We start from the raw sequence: 17,950 nt of genomic DNA, 5'->3' as shown, positions 1-17,950 counted from the left end.
TGGTTGGTCACATATATGTATTCAAACCATCAACTTTTGTATTCAAACCAGGAGCTTTGTCAAATCTCAGCATCATCAAATAGTTATTGAATCACAATCCATCAAGCAGGGGATAGGGAAGCTGAAATCAATCGAACAAAGTAGCCTATTTATTTCAATTCCCAGATCATAGTACTTATAGAAAAAGCTGCTGAACATTGCTTGATCATTCTCTGAATGCAGACTCTTTCCATCCACCATAGCTTTCCTCTTCCACAGGCAAATCTTGGCCACCGTGAACCTACGATGAAGAGCAGCCAACATAGATTTTGATTATTATCATGCCATTACACTCAACATGTAGTGAGATAAGTTTTGTTCTACATTAAAGGAGATAGATTATGATGCTGATTAAACAAAAGCTATAGAAAGAAGAGGATTACCACAGGAGTGAAAGTGAGGGCAACTCTAATCTCTCCACGAAACTCTTCATCCTTTACTACATTGTATGCTGTTGGAGGGAGGCTTCCTTCCATAAACACAGGCTCTAGTGAAATGCTGCAAGGATCATAAAAACAAATAAAATCTGGGTCTTGAATGCTTTTAAGAAATTAATTTCATCAAAATGTCAAATATTGATAACCAAATTATCTCTATTTCCATGTTTATTAGTATGAGAAGGGTGGTGTATGTGCTTCAAGGATTGATTGGTTCTTGCTCACTCAAGTGGTGATTGTATAACACGAGTTAAAACTTTTACGACAATTGATGATTTAACAAAAACTGAGACACTCACTTAGCTTCTCCCACAAAATCATCGCCAGTACCAGCATCACTGTCCATTATTTTTAATGTGAGTTCTGAAACAACATCATCCGAAATGGTGAAGACAAAATTCTCATTCCAATCTGGCTCAGTTCCTTTTCCTGCATGAATCATTTATCAAAAATACAGAACAGAATCCCCATACTAAAAGGACATGAATATAACACTCGTTTTGTAATTAAACATTTTTTTTTTTAATCTATTTAGTAGAATGCTTGTTATCATTCACCAAAGGAACTTTCATTTTGATAGAAACTCTGTTGAATATTTGTTCATGATCAGCCACAGAAACGTGAACATATAATAAGAATAGTGTGTTTTGCCCCGAGATTTAGTAGGCTAAATCCATGTTTTTTAAACAAAATCATAAAAAGTGTCATATTTGAGAGTACGTTTAAAAATAATCTCAGTTCGAAAACATAAAAAAATCTACATCTTGTGAAGTATATATATATATATATATATATATAGGTTTTATCAATTGCTTAACTTTTTAAAAATTACGTTTTGATTAACTATATTTTGAAATTACTAACTTTTTTTAAATCGCACGTTTTAAAACCTTCAAACCAAACCGATAGGAGAAAACAGAGCTGAACAGAGAGAGCCTACCCGATGCAACGCTGCTTTTTTGCTCTTGAGTGCGGCAAATGAGGATGACATAAGGATCCATGTCATCTGCCATATACATTTAACATCAAACATACTTTAATTAGTCATCGTAAACGATATTCCTCAATCCTCAGGATCTTTAGATGGGTCTCGCCAATGAAACTGTTTTAAACAGAAGTAATTGAAAAAAGCATTGCAATAATAAGGGTAAAAATTATTTTTCAGTGAGACCAAAAGGAAAAAGAACAGTTTTTCGATTTATAAAAGGTAAAAAGACCTGTCATTTTGCCGTACGTGGACTTCAGAAATATATATATATATATATATATATATATATATATATATATATATATACCAAATATTTTCTTGAACAATCACATCTATTACAGGAAAAAATAGTTATTAGATGAACATCATCATCATAATCTTATTATTCTTTAAATTTTCCTTGTACGTGCATCATTCATATAATTACGTAAAAATCATTTCATATAATACAAATTAAACATGATATATATATTCAACGGTGTTTTCTTCAATTTCATCCGTTTTCTTGCCTACCAAACAGAAACAGAGTCCAGATCTTAAAAGTTAAACCGATAGGACAATAAATCAAAAGGGTCAGCTCCAAACCGATCAAAACTGGAAATTCAAAAGAGAAAATTGAGATCAAACTTACTGAGATAATCGGTGTTTTCGAGTCCCTTAGCACTAACAAGAAGGACTTCGAGGGTTCCTTGAGGCATTTTTGGAAATTGATAGGGACAGATCCGCGAGAGATTGAGACCAAAACGAAGACGATGATGGAATCTGATCGCTGCGCCTGTCTCTCTCTTTTCTCTCAGAATATCTTACGAGAAACATGAAAAATGTCAGACAACGCTACGTAAATACGGGCGAAGCAAACCGGTCCGAGATGAACCGGACCACCCAGGTCGTAGCCGAGGAATTAGGACGCGTTTCAAAGGGAATGGACGGTGTGGGAGCCACAGGCGCAGGCTTTGCTGCGGTTGAGCGGCACGTGGACCATGTGTCAAACGTATGGTCAACCACGTGCTGCTAATGTGGCCCGGCCCATTCTGAGTTGGACTTATTAAAAAAAAAAAGGTAATTTTCTCTCAACTTACAATTACAAATATGGGTTTGACACGATTGGATAAAGAGTTCCTTCTAACTAAACTTTGTGTCAGTTTGCGTATGAAATAATATAGAGGATAAAATTGAAATTAAATTTATTTAAAAACAATATGTGCTTCTCACATGTAATTTAAAATGCACTTGCATCTTACGTGTAAATGTATATATGACATTTTTATATGCTAGGGGTTTAAGGAAGTTCCGACATGATTACGCTCCTCTAGATTTCGAGAAATGCTATTATGCTACACGCTCACTTTTCAAATTTTAAGTGCACACTTTCTTACGTGGCACCAAAAATTATTATTGGATCCAAAAAGTAAAGATGATTTTTAGTGTCACACTAAGGAGTTCTAATTACTATTTTTCATTAAATGGTTCAAATTTGAGTTCAATTTACAATTCAGTGAGATACAATGAATTTCTTTCAAAAAAAAAAAGAAAAGAGATACAATGAATTAAGGAAAAAAAAAAAAAAAGTGACAGATTCATTAAATATGATAAATTTAAATGGACAAATTTTTCTCCAAATTTATTAAATGTCAATATATCTTTAGAATATGTGATTCTCCTTTGTATTTTTTATATGATTAATAGAATATATGGCACTTGTTATTAGAGCATATGATTATTACATGAGTTTTAAAAATTTATATAAAAATTACATGTTTTAAGGACAAGTGTCGATTTAATATACTGAATTAGAATAGTTTATTCCAACGTTATTTGGACGAAAACATAAATTAAATTGAAAAAAATTCTTTTAATCCAATTTGAGAGAAAAAAAAAAAAAATCCAATCTAATGGTGGGATATCTAAACTAATTATAGACTAAAATTGTAATTTGCAACATTACCTCTAATCTTCCTGGTCCAAGAAATTGACTGGTCATCATTTTCCTATCCATTTTAAAACAAAAATTTTTTATTATTTTTTTTTTTTGGTATTTTGGTAGGATGGATTTTATTTGCACAAGACAGCAAAGGACGGCAGCCCAATCATACGTGCAAACACAAAAGGGCTTATGCCCTGATTGGCATATTCATTATTGTGTGAGGGTGAGGGTGATGTGGAATTAGAATTCCTACGGCCCATTTCACTAGCAGGCCTGAAACCTTGATGAGCCACCCAAAAGCGCTATAGTAGTCATAGTTTCTTAGCTTGATTGGAATTTCGTTGAGAAATAAATTTGTTGTTTATAAAATAAAGGGTAAATATATCATAAGTCATTCAGTCAACGCGCCAAAATTTTTATCTCCTTAAGTTTTTTTTTTATTTTTTTCGAACATTTACTCATGTGTCAATCGAAATGCCAAGAAAATTTCTATAGTCAAAATTGTTTAACTGCCATTAAATTGCTTGAAACGCACCGTTTTGCCACGTCAACATAATAATTTTTTATTAATTTAATTTAAAAAATTTTAAAAAACAATAAAAAAAACCATGGGGTTTGAGGTTCCCTGCGGGCCATTCCAAACCACCTAGGGGTGGCTCGTAGCCACCCCTTGGGTGGTTCTCGGCCACCCCATCGGTGGTTTGGAATGGCCCGTAGGCTACCCCTAACCACCCAAGGGGTGATCACAAGCCACCCCCAGGGTTTAGGGTTGGCATACGGGCCACCCAAAACCACCTGTAGGCCACCTTAGGCCACCTAGGGTTTGCCCACGCCTGGAGTGGCTTTTGGCCACCCCATATGAGTTAGGGGTGGCTTCCAGCTACCCCTTCAATTTTTTTTTATTTTTTTTTTTAAATTAATTAATTTATTTGTATAATTAATTTTTAAATTAAATTAATATGCTGACGTGGTAAAACAGAATGTTTCAACCAAGCTAACGGCAATTAAAAGATTTTGATGGTTGAAATTTTTTTGACATTTCGATTGACACATGGAGTGAATTTTCGAAGAAAAAAAATTAGGGAGATAAAAATTTTGGCGCGTTAACCCAAAGACTTATGATATATTTACCATAAAATAAACTTAATAGAATTTTTTAGAAAAATGTCATTTTTAAACTTCTCTCAAAATGTAGTTTTTGGCTTTTTTAGGGCAAAAGTAATTTTAAGGTCCTTAACGTAATCCCAAATAAGCACTTAGCACGCGTAATTCTAACAAAAAAAAAAAAAAAAAGTCATGTCAAACGAACTTAAAAGCAGTCAATATTCAAACAGTCATTGCTATTTTTATTTTTGTTCCTAAATTGTTCAAAGAGAAATGCTACATGCAATTTTAACTGTATACTCTCAAGTGACGTGACAATGAAAATTACTGTTGAATTTTGAATAGATTACTATTAGATTTTTGATCTAATAGTGATTTTTACTGTCACGTCAAAAAATATATACTTAAAAGTATGTAGATCTAATAGTGATTTTTACTGTCGCATCAAAAAGTATATACTTAAAAGTGTACACATAAATATTTATGTAGCATTTCTCCTTTTCAAAAGATGAGGGTAAAGTAAAGCAAGTGAATTGAGATTTTCATCAATTATTGGTCTAGATTGATAGCAATTTGGACATGTATTTTGAAAGGGTTTTCATAGGACACCTGCAGGTAGGCAAGTAGGCCCTATAAAAGTATCTTTCACAATTGCAAATTCACAGTACGTATTGATGGGTGAGAAGTGACAAGTACTACTTAAGGTAATCATTAGTATTATAGAGGGATGATCGGGATTTGTTGCAATTTTCTAGTAAAATTGTAATTAATATAGTTAATGAGAGATGATTTTGATAGGGTTTATTTCCTCGAGCAGGTGAGCCTGGCACCTCGAGTTGTTCGAACACTTACTTGAACATATAAACCACATCAAAACCCTTTCTTTCTCACTTATTGTCAGGACTAACTGCAACTCTACGGGGGTATTTTACTTGTTAAGCTTGCATTTGTTGCTTCCATGAGATTTTTCGCTACACATTTAGATATAAAAATTGAAGGGTGGCATTGTCATGAAGATTGAATTTCATAAAGCAGCTTGACATATTTTTGGAAGGATACAATTAATTGCACGTCAGTTTCAACTTTGTCCTCTTCAAACAATCTAATTCTTTGCATCAACACACTTGACCATAAAAGTAGGTCTTCTTTGATACCATAAGTGTCCTTCAACTCCACGACTCTACTTGGAAAGTATGGTAAAAGTTGGCACCTAAGCTGCTTATCTGTGCCATGGGAAAGCAAATTATTGCTAAGTGCCCATCATGATGTGCCCACAATAAAGACTGTTGTCTTCTTTGATAGGAATATGGGGAGATTGATATTTTGAGAAATTTCCTAGAAATTCTCTAGTGCAAGAGAGGCAGAGACGAAAGAAACCTTCTCATTGAGTGGATAAAATAAATTAGGAAGCATCTCTTGATAATTTAAGTAAGAAGACAGGGGTGGGAGTGATAGCTAGAGATGTTGGAGGGTAGCCTCTGTGTACAACAATGCCATTTATTATAGACCTAATAGTAGTTGACGCGGTCGCAGTTTGGAAAGCGGTAGCTTTTTTGTAGCGACTTGGGCTTTCAAAGGGTTATTGTTGAGGGAGATGAGGAATCTTGATGAAGCCATTATGGTCAATTGATTAAGGATGCGTGAGCTAGACTTATTAGACTCCAATCATGGTTTGTAGGGCACACTAGAAAAGAGGCAAACAAAGTAGCCCACCGTTTAGCAAAAACAACTCTCGACCAAGTATGGATTGAGGACAGTCCAGTATTTATCCACATACAGTATTGTATTTGCTGAACAATAATTTTCCTGGTGAGTATTAATGAAAGAATGAGGCTTCCCAATAATTTTTTTTTTTTTTTTTTTTTTTAAATTGAGTTTAAATTTTTTGAGTTTGTGCCTAATTACCCTATATTAACCACTCTCATTTGTCATATTTTTTCAATGTAAGACTTAATATTTTCTTTATATACTCATTAATCTCATTCTCACTTGTGAGTTCATCACAACATTGCTATACTTCCTCTCAAACGAAAGATTTTTTTTATTATTATGTATCATTCTTATAAGCAGTTTCTAGATCACTTGCAAACGCATGTGCCATGCACCTTTGCTTCTCTTTGAGGGGCTCTCATTTGCGTATGTGCAATGCAGTGCCGGTTCAACCCTTAGGTGACTAGGCGGTCTCTTAAGGTCCCCAGTAAATTAAGGCTCCCAATTAATAATTGTATAATTAAATTATTTTTCATAAATAAAATAAAATAAAATAAAGCCTCTTATATAGTAAAAAGTTAATAAATAGTCTTTAATTAAGGGCCCTAATTAATAATTGTACAATAAAGGTGGTTTAATAAAAAGCCAAGAATACAGATGTTTAAATAAAAATATAATATTAATATTAAAAATAAATATTATTTAATTAGTATTTAAATAAATAAATAAATGTCTCACTTGAACTTATCGCCTTAAGCCTTAAAATGTTTCAAACATTTGCTCCTAACTCGAAGGACCCTTGTCTCCGTATACACCTTGCATCTTTATCCCTATTTTAGGGACTCTTGTTGTATAACCTTTATCCCTTACTCTAGAGACTCTTGTCCATACCCACATCTTATGCCTTTGTTCTTATTCCAAGTCCGTGCTTGCACCTCTCTACCATATCGCATACCACAATTGATTCTCATACTAGTCTTTGAGGAGTCTTTCAATAAGACCATAATATAACATGTTGATACACCACTCAATCGGCAAAGAGTTTTCCTCTAACTTGAGTTGGAAGGATTTTCTTAAACTTAGTTTATAGAAATAACATGTGTCCATTGAGCACGTGAAAAACACATGCTTAAATTTTATTAAAAAATTATATGCATCTCACATGCTATTAAAAAAATGGACATATGTCATTTTATTGGGTTGTCCTCCAATTAACCAGATTTAGAGAAAATTTTTGTCCAATTAACCTTGACGTTTACGCCTATAAGTTTGAACCCAACAATGCTATACTAACTACTCAGTACATTTCTAACATCTTTCTAATATAAAACTCATTTTTCTTTGGACACACTCACACATGTGTAATTAATAGAATACAAATGAGGATTCATGGATTATTGATAGAAGGACCCTGCTATTTTCATTTCAAATTTTTTTGCATCCACCAAGTGAGGTGAGCTCAAACATAGGTAAACGAGATACACATTAATTCTTTTTCCCAATATGCATGTTTGATTATGGTATCAAATAACTTGATACCAGTTTCCTAATGATAGCTTATGAAGCGAAAGTTGCTGGTTTAAATTTCTTTCCTCTCGCGTGGACATATCAAAAAAATAAAAATAAAAATATGATAGCAAGGTAAATAAGGTACTCTATTTTCCAGCCAAGAATATGCAACATACTTTTCCTCTACTTTTTTTAAGTTATTCGTATAAGACACATAAATTTCCTTGATGAAAAGAACTTGCAGTCTTATTTCAATTAGTTTTCTATTCTACAGCTGAGCACAAACCAACAAAAAGACATACTAATTAATAGAAACTCAGATTTTATTTTCACCAAGCTCTCAAAGCCCTTACATACTTATTCAAAAGCCCAAAGGTTCTCTCACTCCTCCCATATATTTCCAACCATCTCAAGTGGGAAACGAGGAGACCCTTTAGGGCAAAACACAACCCTATAATTAGTCCCACCAGGGCATGTAAATGTGCTTGTAGGATCATCCTGAGGGTAACTATAAGCATCTGGGCACCTAGCCTTGAAGAACTTTGAGAAATTGGTTGGTCTACAGGTCCCTTGCCCTTGAGTGCAGCAATATTCATTGGTCTTGAAAACTGTACACGGGTTATTGCACCCACCTGGGGCCCTCAACTCCCCGGGGCACTGCCCGTTGATGTCAGCAGTGCACTTAATTCCTCGGCACCCTCCAGAAGTTGGGCTAAAGTCCATGGGGATGTTGAACCCGTCCACTAGGGAGATGTCAATGAAATCCTTGTTACCTGTTAGAGAATATTATAAATTTCAACAATTAAATTATCTCTTTTTGGTATCAAAACAAAAATAAAAAATTCAATTTTTAAGTTTTTAAGATAAGGAGTGATTTAACCTTACCAAATTGGTTTAGGGCGTATTCAGCGAGGGTGTTAGGAGGGACACCCCAGCCTTTGCACTCTAGGGCTCCACAGTCACCGGTCTCGCAATGGCCACGGCCGCCAGCATCAAAGTTACACTTTGTTCTGCCCCAAATACGTGCCATGGCAGTGCCGGCCGCCACATTGAGGGTCCAGCTTTGGCCACGGTCTAGGCGGCGACCGCCGCCGGGGCTGGCTGCTGCCCAGACAGTGTAAGGACACTCATTGCGGATTTCAAAGACGGCTGCTTGGGAGGAGATGAGAAAGAAGGAGATCAAGAGGAGTTGGATGGACAACAAGAGGTTGGCCAAGGACATCATTTTTATGTGTCAAAATGTTTGTGCTTGTGCTTGGTCCATTTGGCACTGCTGGGTTTATATAGAGGAAGCCAGGAAGGGTGGCTTTTGGCATGATGCACATAATTGCAATTATACACCTTTTTTTAAAGTAAAAGGTAGAGGCGGCTACTCTCCTGCTTCATAATGTGGATGAAGTCAAAAATGAAGGTTGCTTTCGAGAAAATGAATAAAGAAATAGGGAGTTAATTATCCTCTTAAAGCATTGCGATAATCATCAATTCATCTTAATTTTGTTTTCTAGTCTTCTAGACAACAGTTGATCACAAGTACTTGTGTGGGTTAGAGTAGTCTCTTGGGTTGAGTTGCATGGGATGGGACAGAAAAGAGAAACAACAAAATTTGAAGTTTGTTGTTAATTAAGCTTAATTTGAAACCACAGATAATTCTCTAATACAACAGGCTTTGATTCTGCTTTCTCAGACATTGTTTTGATGGGAAACCTCTCAAAGTACCCATCTAAAGTCATCATGATTCATGTACCATCATAGCTAGTGTCTCATCAAATCTTTTTAGAGGCATAGGCTAGCCACAACCCACAAGACATAGTTAAAAAAAATTTTATATCTTCCTTTTTATAAGGATAGAATGATCGAAAAGTAAAATAATCATTTTTACCTTTATAAAATAAGAGATTGGCTCATTTCCATTGGGATTTATAAAAAACATATGATCTGGTGTAATTATGGATCAAGATTTCTTAAGATTGTTTAATTATTATAAGTAATTGAGACAGATAATTGTGAAAGAGTGGCCAAACTTATGATAAACCCTAAAGTCTATCCCTATCAAATCTATTAACCTTATCAGTATAGTCAAATTCAATGGAAGCAAGCTTTAATTTCTCTCATGAGCTGCCAGCTTGCCCACTTTCCTACCAAAGACCGACTTTTTAATATTTTGTTATGATGTAAGGATAAGCTGGATGTCTACAGAAAGAGAACTGTCTTCATCAGATTGAGGCCGCCTCCCTCCATAACCTCAAAAAAAGCTTGTCCCAAAGACCAAGTCTATGGTCCTCTTTCTTCCATGTGCAGGGTACATTGATAGACCAGATTCATGTATATGATTATTGAATGTAATAATCAAATATATTAGTGTCGAAGGGACATAAAAAGGGACTGGCGTCTATAATTAGAACCCACTTCTTCTTCTTTTTTTTCTTTTTTTTCTTTTTTTTCAATAATAATAACCCACTTGCCGAAGAGAATTTAGACTTGATATTGCTAATTCCATTTACAATTTTTATTATAAATTTCTTGCAAACTAACAAACATGATATTAAATATAAATTGTCATGTATGAGTTCTCATGACATTTATCGTGTATTACAAATTAACTTAAAAATAAGGGGAGGATAGGATAATGGAGAATCTCCTTATGGCATAAGGAATTAATATTAATTATTTTGATCTCTCACCGCTAAAACATTGACTGAAATGATCAATGACCTAGATCTTCTTGTTACTTTTAGCTTTCAATTTGCATTTTGGCTTGTCCCATTTGACAGTTGCACCGGGCCCCAGCAATCACTTATGGGGTAAGGGGTAAGTGCATTCCCAACAGATTTCTTAAATGAGCCTTAACCATGAAAATCGCTACAGTAGAACCTAAAGTATAGGGTTCTACTATTGCGATCCTTATGATTATTAAATTCAAAAAAAATATTTCTCTCTCTTCTTTACACTCTCCTCTCTCCTCTCATATATATAATATAATTAAAAAAATAAATATTTTAATGATATAAGGAATGATTAAGGGAAGTTATTGGGGTGTATTTTGACATAAGGAAGCAAAAAGTAGTTTGAATCCTTAAATATAGGAAAAATGACAAGGAAGTTGCTGAGAATGTTCTAAGGAGATCCCCCCATACCCTTACATTTGCGTCTCTCAGATAATCTTTATTCTCTTTTTTTTCTCACCACCAAAATGTAAAAGGAAAAAAAAAAAAAAATAGCCTTTATGATGGGCAGAAGACAACCCTGTAGACAGTGGCGGATATACATGGGGCGACTCAGGGCGAGCGACCCCAGTAAAAAAAAAAAATTAAAATTTTTTAAGCATTTTTATGACAAAAATTTAAGGGCACTCTTAGTAATTTTAATTTTTTAGCCAGATGTGAGTCTATCATGTGCTACAGCTTGCCCACTATCTCATTTTAATAATAAACAATCGGCCCCTCATATTCTACAACTTCTCTCCTATATTAAAAATAATTTTCTCTCTCTCCATGCATGTGCCAAAAACCGTTAGGATGCTATTTACTGGTTTTGATGCTGTGAGGAAAGAAATAATAAAGAAAGAAAGAATAAAAAAATAATATTTAATTGATAGGGGAAGATTATTTAAATGAGATAATAAAAGTGATAAGTTAAAATGCTGAATCAGATGTGGGTGCTTTAAAAAAGTAGGAAATTAAAATAGATAAATGTGGTTTTTTTGGCTAAATTTAGACTCTAGTCTCTTCTCTGTAGACTCTAGTCTCTAATGTGATTTATGCTTTGAGATTTGAGGTTTTTCTAAAAGAAATAGCCGTAGGCTAACAGGCCACTAAAAGGTACTCATTTTTCTTAGACACTACTAGTCATTTAATTGTGCTTAGTTTATTTTGCAAGTAGTTTAAATTATTATGTGTTTATGACATCATTAGATAAAAATTTTTAATAGTTACTTTAATTTTTGTTTTTTTTTATATATATTATGGTATAATTTACTTTTTGATTGTATTTACCATATTATAGGACAAAAAATTATCATTATGTTTCATTATCCAATTCCTAGACCCGCCCCTGCCTGGAGACTGTAGTTGGTACCGCTGGGACAAGTGAAAACGCTGGTTTGATCATCGTGAGGGTAGCTGTAAGCGGGCACGTATACTTGAAGAAATTGGAGTAATTTGTTGGGCCACAGCTCCCAAGCCCATTGGTTCTTCAATATTTATTGATCTTGAAAACTGTACATAGATTGTTACACGCTACACCCATCAGGGGCCCGTAATTCATTCAGGGACTGATTTGGGCCCCACTATAAGACTTGTATACGTCACACATGTTTGGAAATTATAATTTAAGAGGATCCGGATTATCTCCTTTTGGACCAGAAAATATCGAGTTCATGGATAGAGTTTTTGAGAAATAAAACACTTGTTTCACTAATAAAAAATAATAAAATATTATTTAAAATTTTTTTAAAAAAATAATAATAAACAAATAAGCCACATCATCTTGGCCATAAGAAGTATTTTAGCTAGGGGATGGTAATGGCTAGCCAAGGGTAGCGGAACCACCCTCATGGCCTAACTTGCAAAAGTCAAGAGCCTTGAGCCACTCCCATTGGGCCTGGGGTTGGCTTCAGTCACCACATATCGACTGGTTTGGGGTGGCTGTTATTTTTTTATTATTTTGTTTTTTAATTTTTTTAAAGACTTTAAATAATAATTTATTATTTTTATTATTATGAGGACATGTGTCAAATTTGTGGTTCTAAGAAATCCTAGCTATGAACTGGATACTCTCCAGTCCATTTTGGACTGGAGAGGACCAGGATCCAATTTAAGAACCATTGGTTATTAGAACTTTTGTTATAAGGTTTTTTTTTTTAAAAAAAAATTAATGTGACATGTTCCCAAGAGATAGCTTCATCGGTTGGGACCACGTCTAATAAAGCAGATGTCACTAATTTGAATCCCTATCCCCCCTCTTGTGCTAACATGTCAAAATATATATATATATATATATATATATATATATAATGTGACATGTTGCACCTATTATATTAATTGCTAAAATATAGACTATTATGTGACAATTTATATTATATTTATTATAATTATAAACGGATGTATTAGTTCATGTAATACTTATTATGTTAGCCACTAAAATATGAGATTATCATGTGACAATTAACTTGACGATCATTTCAATAAAATGTGAATTGCCATATGAGTTTGCTATGAGCTGTAATAAGATTTATAGTACCCTAAGATTTGTCCAATGACAACCCTGCATCAAAGAATTTTCAGGATCAATGTTAATCCAACATAATCGTCCAAATCTTTGTATAAAAATGGTTGAACCAATTTTCTCATCGGGCCAGAGAAAGACCACATATGAATTTCTTGTCAAACGGTGCAGCCGGCCCAGCCTGACCGTTTATTGTGCTTAGTTTTTGTTGATTTCTTTGTCTTTTTTGGGGACCTTGTTATTGATCCCCCGGTGTATTAATTTATTTCCTTTAATTCAATTACTATATTATATTCATCAAAAAAAAAAAATCTAGGCGTGACTTAATGCTAAACTCGAGTGTTCTAGTCTTCTAGATAAGCTGGGCTAGCCTCTTCAAGAGTCAAGCCAAATGGTGTCGTCATTGATCTGTGAATAATTTCCAACAAAGACAAATTAATCACATGTACAACGACACTGTGCGTCATGTAGACCATCTGGAAGCCATCTTCATCTCTATATAGACTTGGCCTAATTTTCCATAATGTCATCATAGTTTTGTCCCTCCATGCTTCTATATTGGACTCTTTCTCCTTTTTTATTTTTATTTTTATTTTTATTTTTTTATTTTAACAAAAATCTGAGGATTTCATTGATTAAAGATTAGGAGCATAAAGTTTTACAAAAATCATAACCACATGCTATGATATTACAAAGTCATAGAAACAAACAAAAATCCTTACAATCAGGTGTTATTTATGACTTTAATCTTATGCTAACCTATGTGTATAAATATAGTTAAAGAGCTGATCTGCTCTAAGCAGACTATATCTAAGACACAGGTAACCAAATTTCTTAACAAAATTTATTTGAACCGGCCGTAAGAGATAACCTGTCACACCTAATTATTTTTCCGAACTCATAAGGGCAAATCTAAAAAAAAGAAACTTCTTATTCAAAACAAAAACACAAATAAACAACTAGTAAGCAGCAGCAGTGGCAGGAATGAGATGAACGGCACAACACGGTGAAAGGTGGACGGACGCATAGAAGAGAAGCCAAAGTTATTGATCAGGTCGAAGAACACCTACAAACATAAAAAAAATATATATATAAAATATAAAATATAAAATAAAAACCAGAAAGAGGGGGAGAATAAGAGCGGGGAGTAGAAAAGGAAGGGCTGCTCCTTCTCCTCTCAAAAGTCAAAACTGACTCTTTCTCCTGCTTGACCATAAATCAAGTGCTAAAAGGAAATTATTAGAAAAAAAAAAAAGTGCTAAAAGGAAATTAATGAATGCATAACGGGTAGAGTTTGGCTTACCTCCCGTAAAAAAATTAAAAAAAAATTATTAGATCGAAATTTTTTAATGCAAAAATTAACGGTAAAGAATACAAAATTAAAGAAAATTTCAATTATTTTTAAATAAAGGCAATCTTTACCATTGCTTTTTACAAACTAATAATAATAATAATAATAATAAATAAAAATAAAAAATAAATAAAAACCTACCAAATATAGTTTTCTAGCCACCAGTGTTAGGAAAAATCCTCGTTTACATGCTTTGGATTCACCCGTACTAGAAAACGACCTTTGCATGAGTAAGACTTCATTATCTAGTAGTCAATTTTTTGTTAACTTGTTACATTTGTCTATTGGCTAAATTATGCCGTCAATTAAGCCAAATATTAATGGAAGAAAAATTAAGCATTTCTATATTTTTGGCCGAGGAAACCAAAGCACCTCACGCAACAATAATTATTAAAATATAAATTAAATAATTAAAATTCATACATTTTTTAATTTTTGAGACAGTTGGCTAATTTAATATGATATTTAAGTTTTTAAGATAAGTAATAATTTTAGATAGTATTAGAGGAATGGTCTTGACTTCTAATCACGACTCTATAGTTTGTCTGGTCCGACATGTGAGGGAAAAGTTAACATATTAATTAAATGACTAGGTAGACAGTTCTGACGCAACCTCATTGAGACATTAATGAAACCCAATATGTTTTACTAATCTAATATGAAGATTCTCCTTGTGAGATGCTCTAGTATTTACCTAATCACATTGAAATTCCCTTTGGTCTACTAAATTACCACCCTTGATAATGAATAATATGTTGAGTCAATGAAAAAAATGGGGTAATAGAATAAAAAATAGTATATGAGGAGAAAGGTGTAATTTTCCATGACTAGCTTATCGCTTTTGAACTTCATATTTTCCAAGCTTATCATAAGAATGACTCTTGTTTTATGAAGAATGTGGTCAATTTACGAAATTTTGGATGCCTTAGCCCCTTAATTCTTTGAGACTTTTCCTTGCCATTTATTCTATTTTTCCTACTTTTCTACCCTATGTGATCACTATTTATTACAAAATTGAAAGGTGTGCATTAATGCCCAAAAATCGCGGCTAAAAGTCTAAAAGTCAAGACTCAAAGCCGAAGGACATCCACAATTTTTCACATTGGTTTTTCTCGATAACCAAACAAGAACATTAAGAAGAGAGAAATCATGCAACAAAAAGACAAGATCAGAGAAAGTAACAAACGGATCGATTTAGAAGAAATACAGTTTTCCTCTTCTTTCGGAAAGATTTTTCTCACTAACCAAACAACATGCAGCATTAAAAAGAAGAAAAGTGAAATATATATTAATGCAACAAAAAACCCATTGCGAATAAATTCTAGTACTTCCAGATAATTAGTTTCACGTAGTTTCCACTTCTTTTCTAGAGGTTTTTCTCGGTAACCAAACAACATAAAAAATAAACACCGAGATAGTCGGAAGGTTTTTTTTTTTTTTTTTTTTTCGAACATACAAATATGGTAACCTCTAGCTAAAGATTTAGGAAAATAATTTCCCTAAAATTAGGTGAGAAAAAATTATTTTAATTTAATTTATTAAATTGACATATGTCCTTAAAGCATGTAATTTTGATATAAAATATATATTTTAAAAAATATGCATAATAATTATCTACTCTAAAACAGTTTAATAAATGCACAAATTTTTTTTTTTTTTCTAAACTAGTTTGAAGGAAATTTCCTTCCACTGCAAGTCTAATAAGTGCCAAGTGTCATCTTTCATATGTTTTCTTTAATATTTTTACAGTCATTTATTGCTATTTCACTAATCTATGAACCCAAATATTAATTTTTTAAAAATTAAAAAATATTGAATGACACTTGTCATTATTAGAGTAGGTTGAAAGAAATTTCCTCCAAACTAGTTTGGAGGAAATTTGTGTCCTAAATAAATTAGGTTGAAACCCACTCTATTGAAAACTTTGTTCAAAAGTTTTTGGTGTTGACAATGTCATAGGTTAAACTTACTGTGGAAGTATTAACTACGGACCAAACACGTCGTTAACAAATGTTACCTACAATTATTTTATGCAGATATTCTTTATTTTTCTTTTTGTTGACTTGTCTTCAAGTCTAGCCAATAATAAAACGGGCGTGCCAAATTTTCCAACAATCTAATTCACGCACCTTCCCAGAAGGCCATGACCCCCCAAGCTCACCCTATATAAACCCCTAAGCATCTCCCTCACAAACCACAAGAGCTTACCAGTTACAACAAATATCTCTCACTTCACAAAATGAGTCTCTCCAAAAATCTATCCATTTTCTTCTCTCTTTTCATTGCTCTCTACTTCGGTCTAGCACATGCAGCTAGATTTGACATAACAAACAATTGCCCTTTCACAGTTTGGGCTGGGGCTGTGCCCGGCGGTGGCCGACAACTCAATCAAGGTGAAACATGGAACCATGAAGTTGATGCTGGCACTACAGGCGGCCGCATTTGGCCTCGAACAATGTGCAATTTTGATGGTTCCGGACGTGGCAGTTGCCAAACTGGTGACTGCGGTGGACTTCTTCAATGCCAAGCCTACGGTACACCCCCAAACACTCTTGCTGAATTTGGGTTAAACAAATACAACAACTTGGACTTCTTCGATATCTCTCTTGTCGATGGGTTTAATGTTGCTATGGATTTTAGTCCCACCTCTAGTGGTTGCACTCGTGGTATAAGATGTACTGCTGATATCAACGGGCAGTGCCCCAATGAGTTGAAGGCCTCAGGCGGCTGTAACAACCCATGTACCGTCTTTAAGACCGATCAATATTGTTGCAATTCTGGAAGCTGCGGACCGACAGATTTTTCCAAATTTTTTAAGGAACGCTGCCCCGATGCTTATAGTTACCCTAAAGATGATGCAACAAGCACATTCACGTGCCCTGGTGGGACTAACTACAAGGTTGTCTTCTGCCCTTGAAGTAGTACTAAAATAGGAAGGAAAGCTGCATGGCTAGTCATATATAATAATATGTAATGTAATAAAAGCTTAAAGGCTTTGTTTGCAGTGCAGACGCGCGCAATATATTACGTATTCACGTAATTAGATTGTAATAAATTCACCCTCACAAGTCATTATAACCATCGCTATTTGCTTTGACTTTTATTTTTGGTGAACCATTTATGCATCTCTCTCTATGTCGGTATTTCTTGTGGCCGATGATGAATCAAGTACAAATGGGAGGTAAATGGACCTGTAAATTTTTTACTATAAAGTTTCTATTATAAATTAATTATTAAAGTATAAACGCAATTGACACATAAACTTTTAAAGAAACTACAGTAGCATTTTCCAACTTTTATTACTGACCATAAAGATATCTTTATAGAGCTAATTTTTGCCAATTTTTTTTTAAAATCTATTTTTTACCCAGATCAAGCAAACAGCCGGGTTGACTGGACAATTCATTCTATAGTTAAACTACCCACCTCAAAATACCAAAGTTTATTTTATATTAGTTGAAATTAACTTTAAAGGTTTCATATTAAAACTAACCCAAAAAAAAAAAAAAAAAAAAAAAAAAACTCTTAAGAGCTAATTGAGGGTTTGGGGAAGAAGCATAAGTCTCCGGAATTTGAGGATCCACCTTCAAATATCACTAGGAGGAAGTGGAGAGCATCTCACTTCTAACTCAAGTGCTTTTAGAGTCGCCCTATGTGGTAGTCTC

At 33.9% G+C, this 17,950-nt stretch overlaps 3 protein-coding genes across 3 annotated transcripts; 1 reads left to right on the top strand and 2 right to left on the bottom strand.

The window, feature by feature from the left end:
• Positions 1-18: 18 nt before the first annotated feature.
• On the bottom strand, positions 19-2,335 carry LOC132175685 (elicitor-responsive protein 3). The gene is made up of 5 exons (XM_059587707.2): positions 2,096-2,335; positions 1,417-1,482; positions 776-905; positions 423-537; positions 19-280 (listed from the first exon to the last, which is right to left on the bottom strand). The coding sequence occupies exons 1-5, from the start codon at positions 2,160-2,162 to the stop codon at positions 206-208; spliced, it is 453 nt and encodes a 150-aa protein (XP_059443690.2). The 5' UTR covers positions 2,163-2,335; the 3' UTR covers positions 19-205.
• A 5,681-nt stretch (positions 2,336-8,016) lies between these two features.
• On the bottom strand, positions 8,017-8,986 carry LOC132173986 (thaumatin-like protein 1). Its single transcript, XM_088514246.1, has 2 exons — positions 8,597-8,986; positions 8,017-8,484 (listed from the first exon to the last, which is right to left on the bottom strand). Exons 1-2 carry the CDS (start codon positions 8,934-8,936, stop codon positions 8,093-8,095), a joined length of 732 nt encoding a protein of 243 aa, XP_088370372.1. The 5' UTR covers positions 8,937-8,986; the 3' UTR covers positions 8,017-8,092.
• Positions 8,987-16,498: 7,512 nt separating this feature from the next.
• On the top strand, positions 16,499-17,388 carry LOC132175975 (protein P21-like). Its single transcript, XM_088514567.1, has one exon. It carries the CDS (start codon positions 16,525-16,527, stop codon positions 17,200-17,202), a length of 678 nt encoding a protein of 225 aa, XP_088370693.1. The 5' UTR covers positions 16,499-16,524; the 3' UTR covers positions 17,203-17,388.
• Positions 17,389-17,950: the final 562 nt, after the last annotated feature.

The sequence above is a fragment of the Corylus avellana genome, chromosome 3 (genome assembly GCF_965113065.1).
Source record: "Corylus avellana chromosome 3, dhCorAvel1.hap1.2, whole genome shotgun sequence".
Lineage (NCBI taxonomy): Eukaryota > Viridiplantae > Streptophyta > Magnoliopsida > Fagales > Betulaceae > Corylus > Corylus avellana.
The sequence above is the reverse complement of the archived record's forward strand: the minus strand, read 5'-3'. Positions and strand labels throughout refer to the sequence as shown.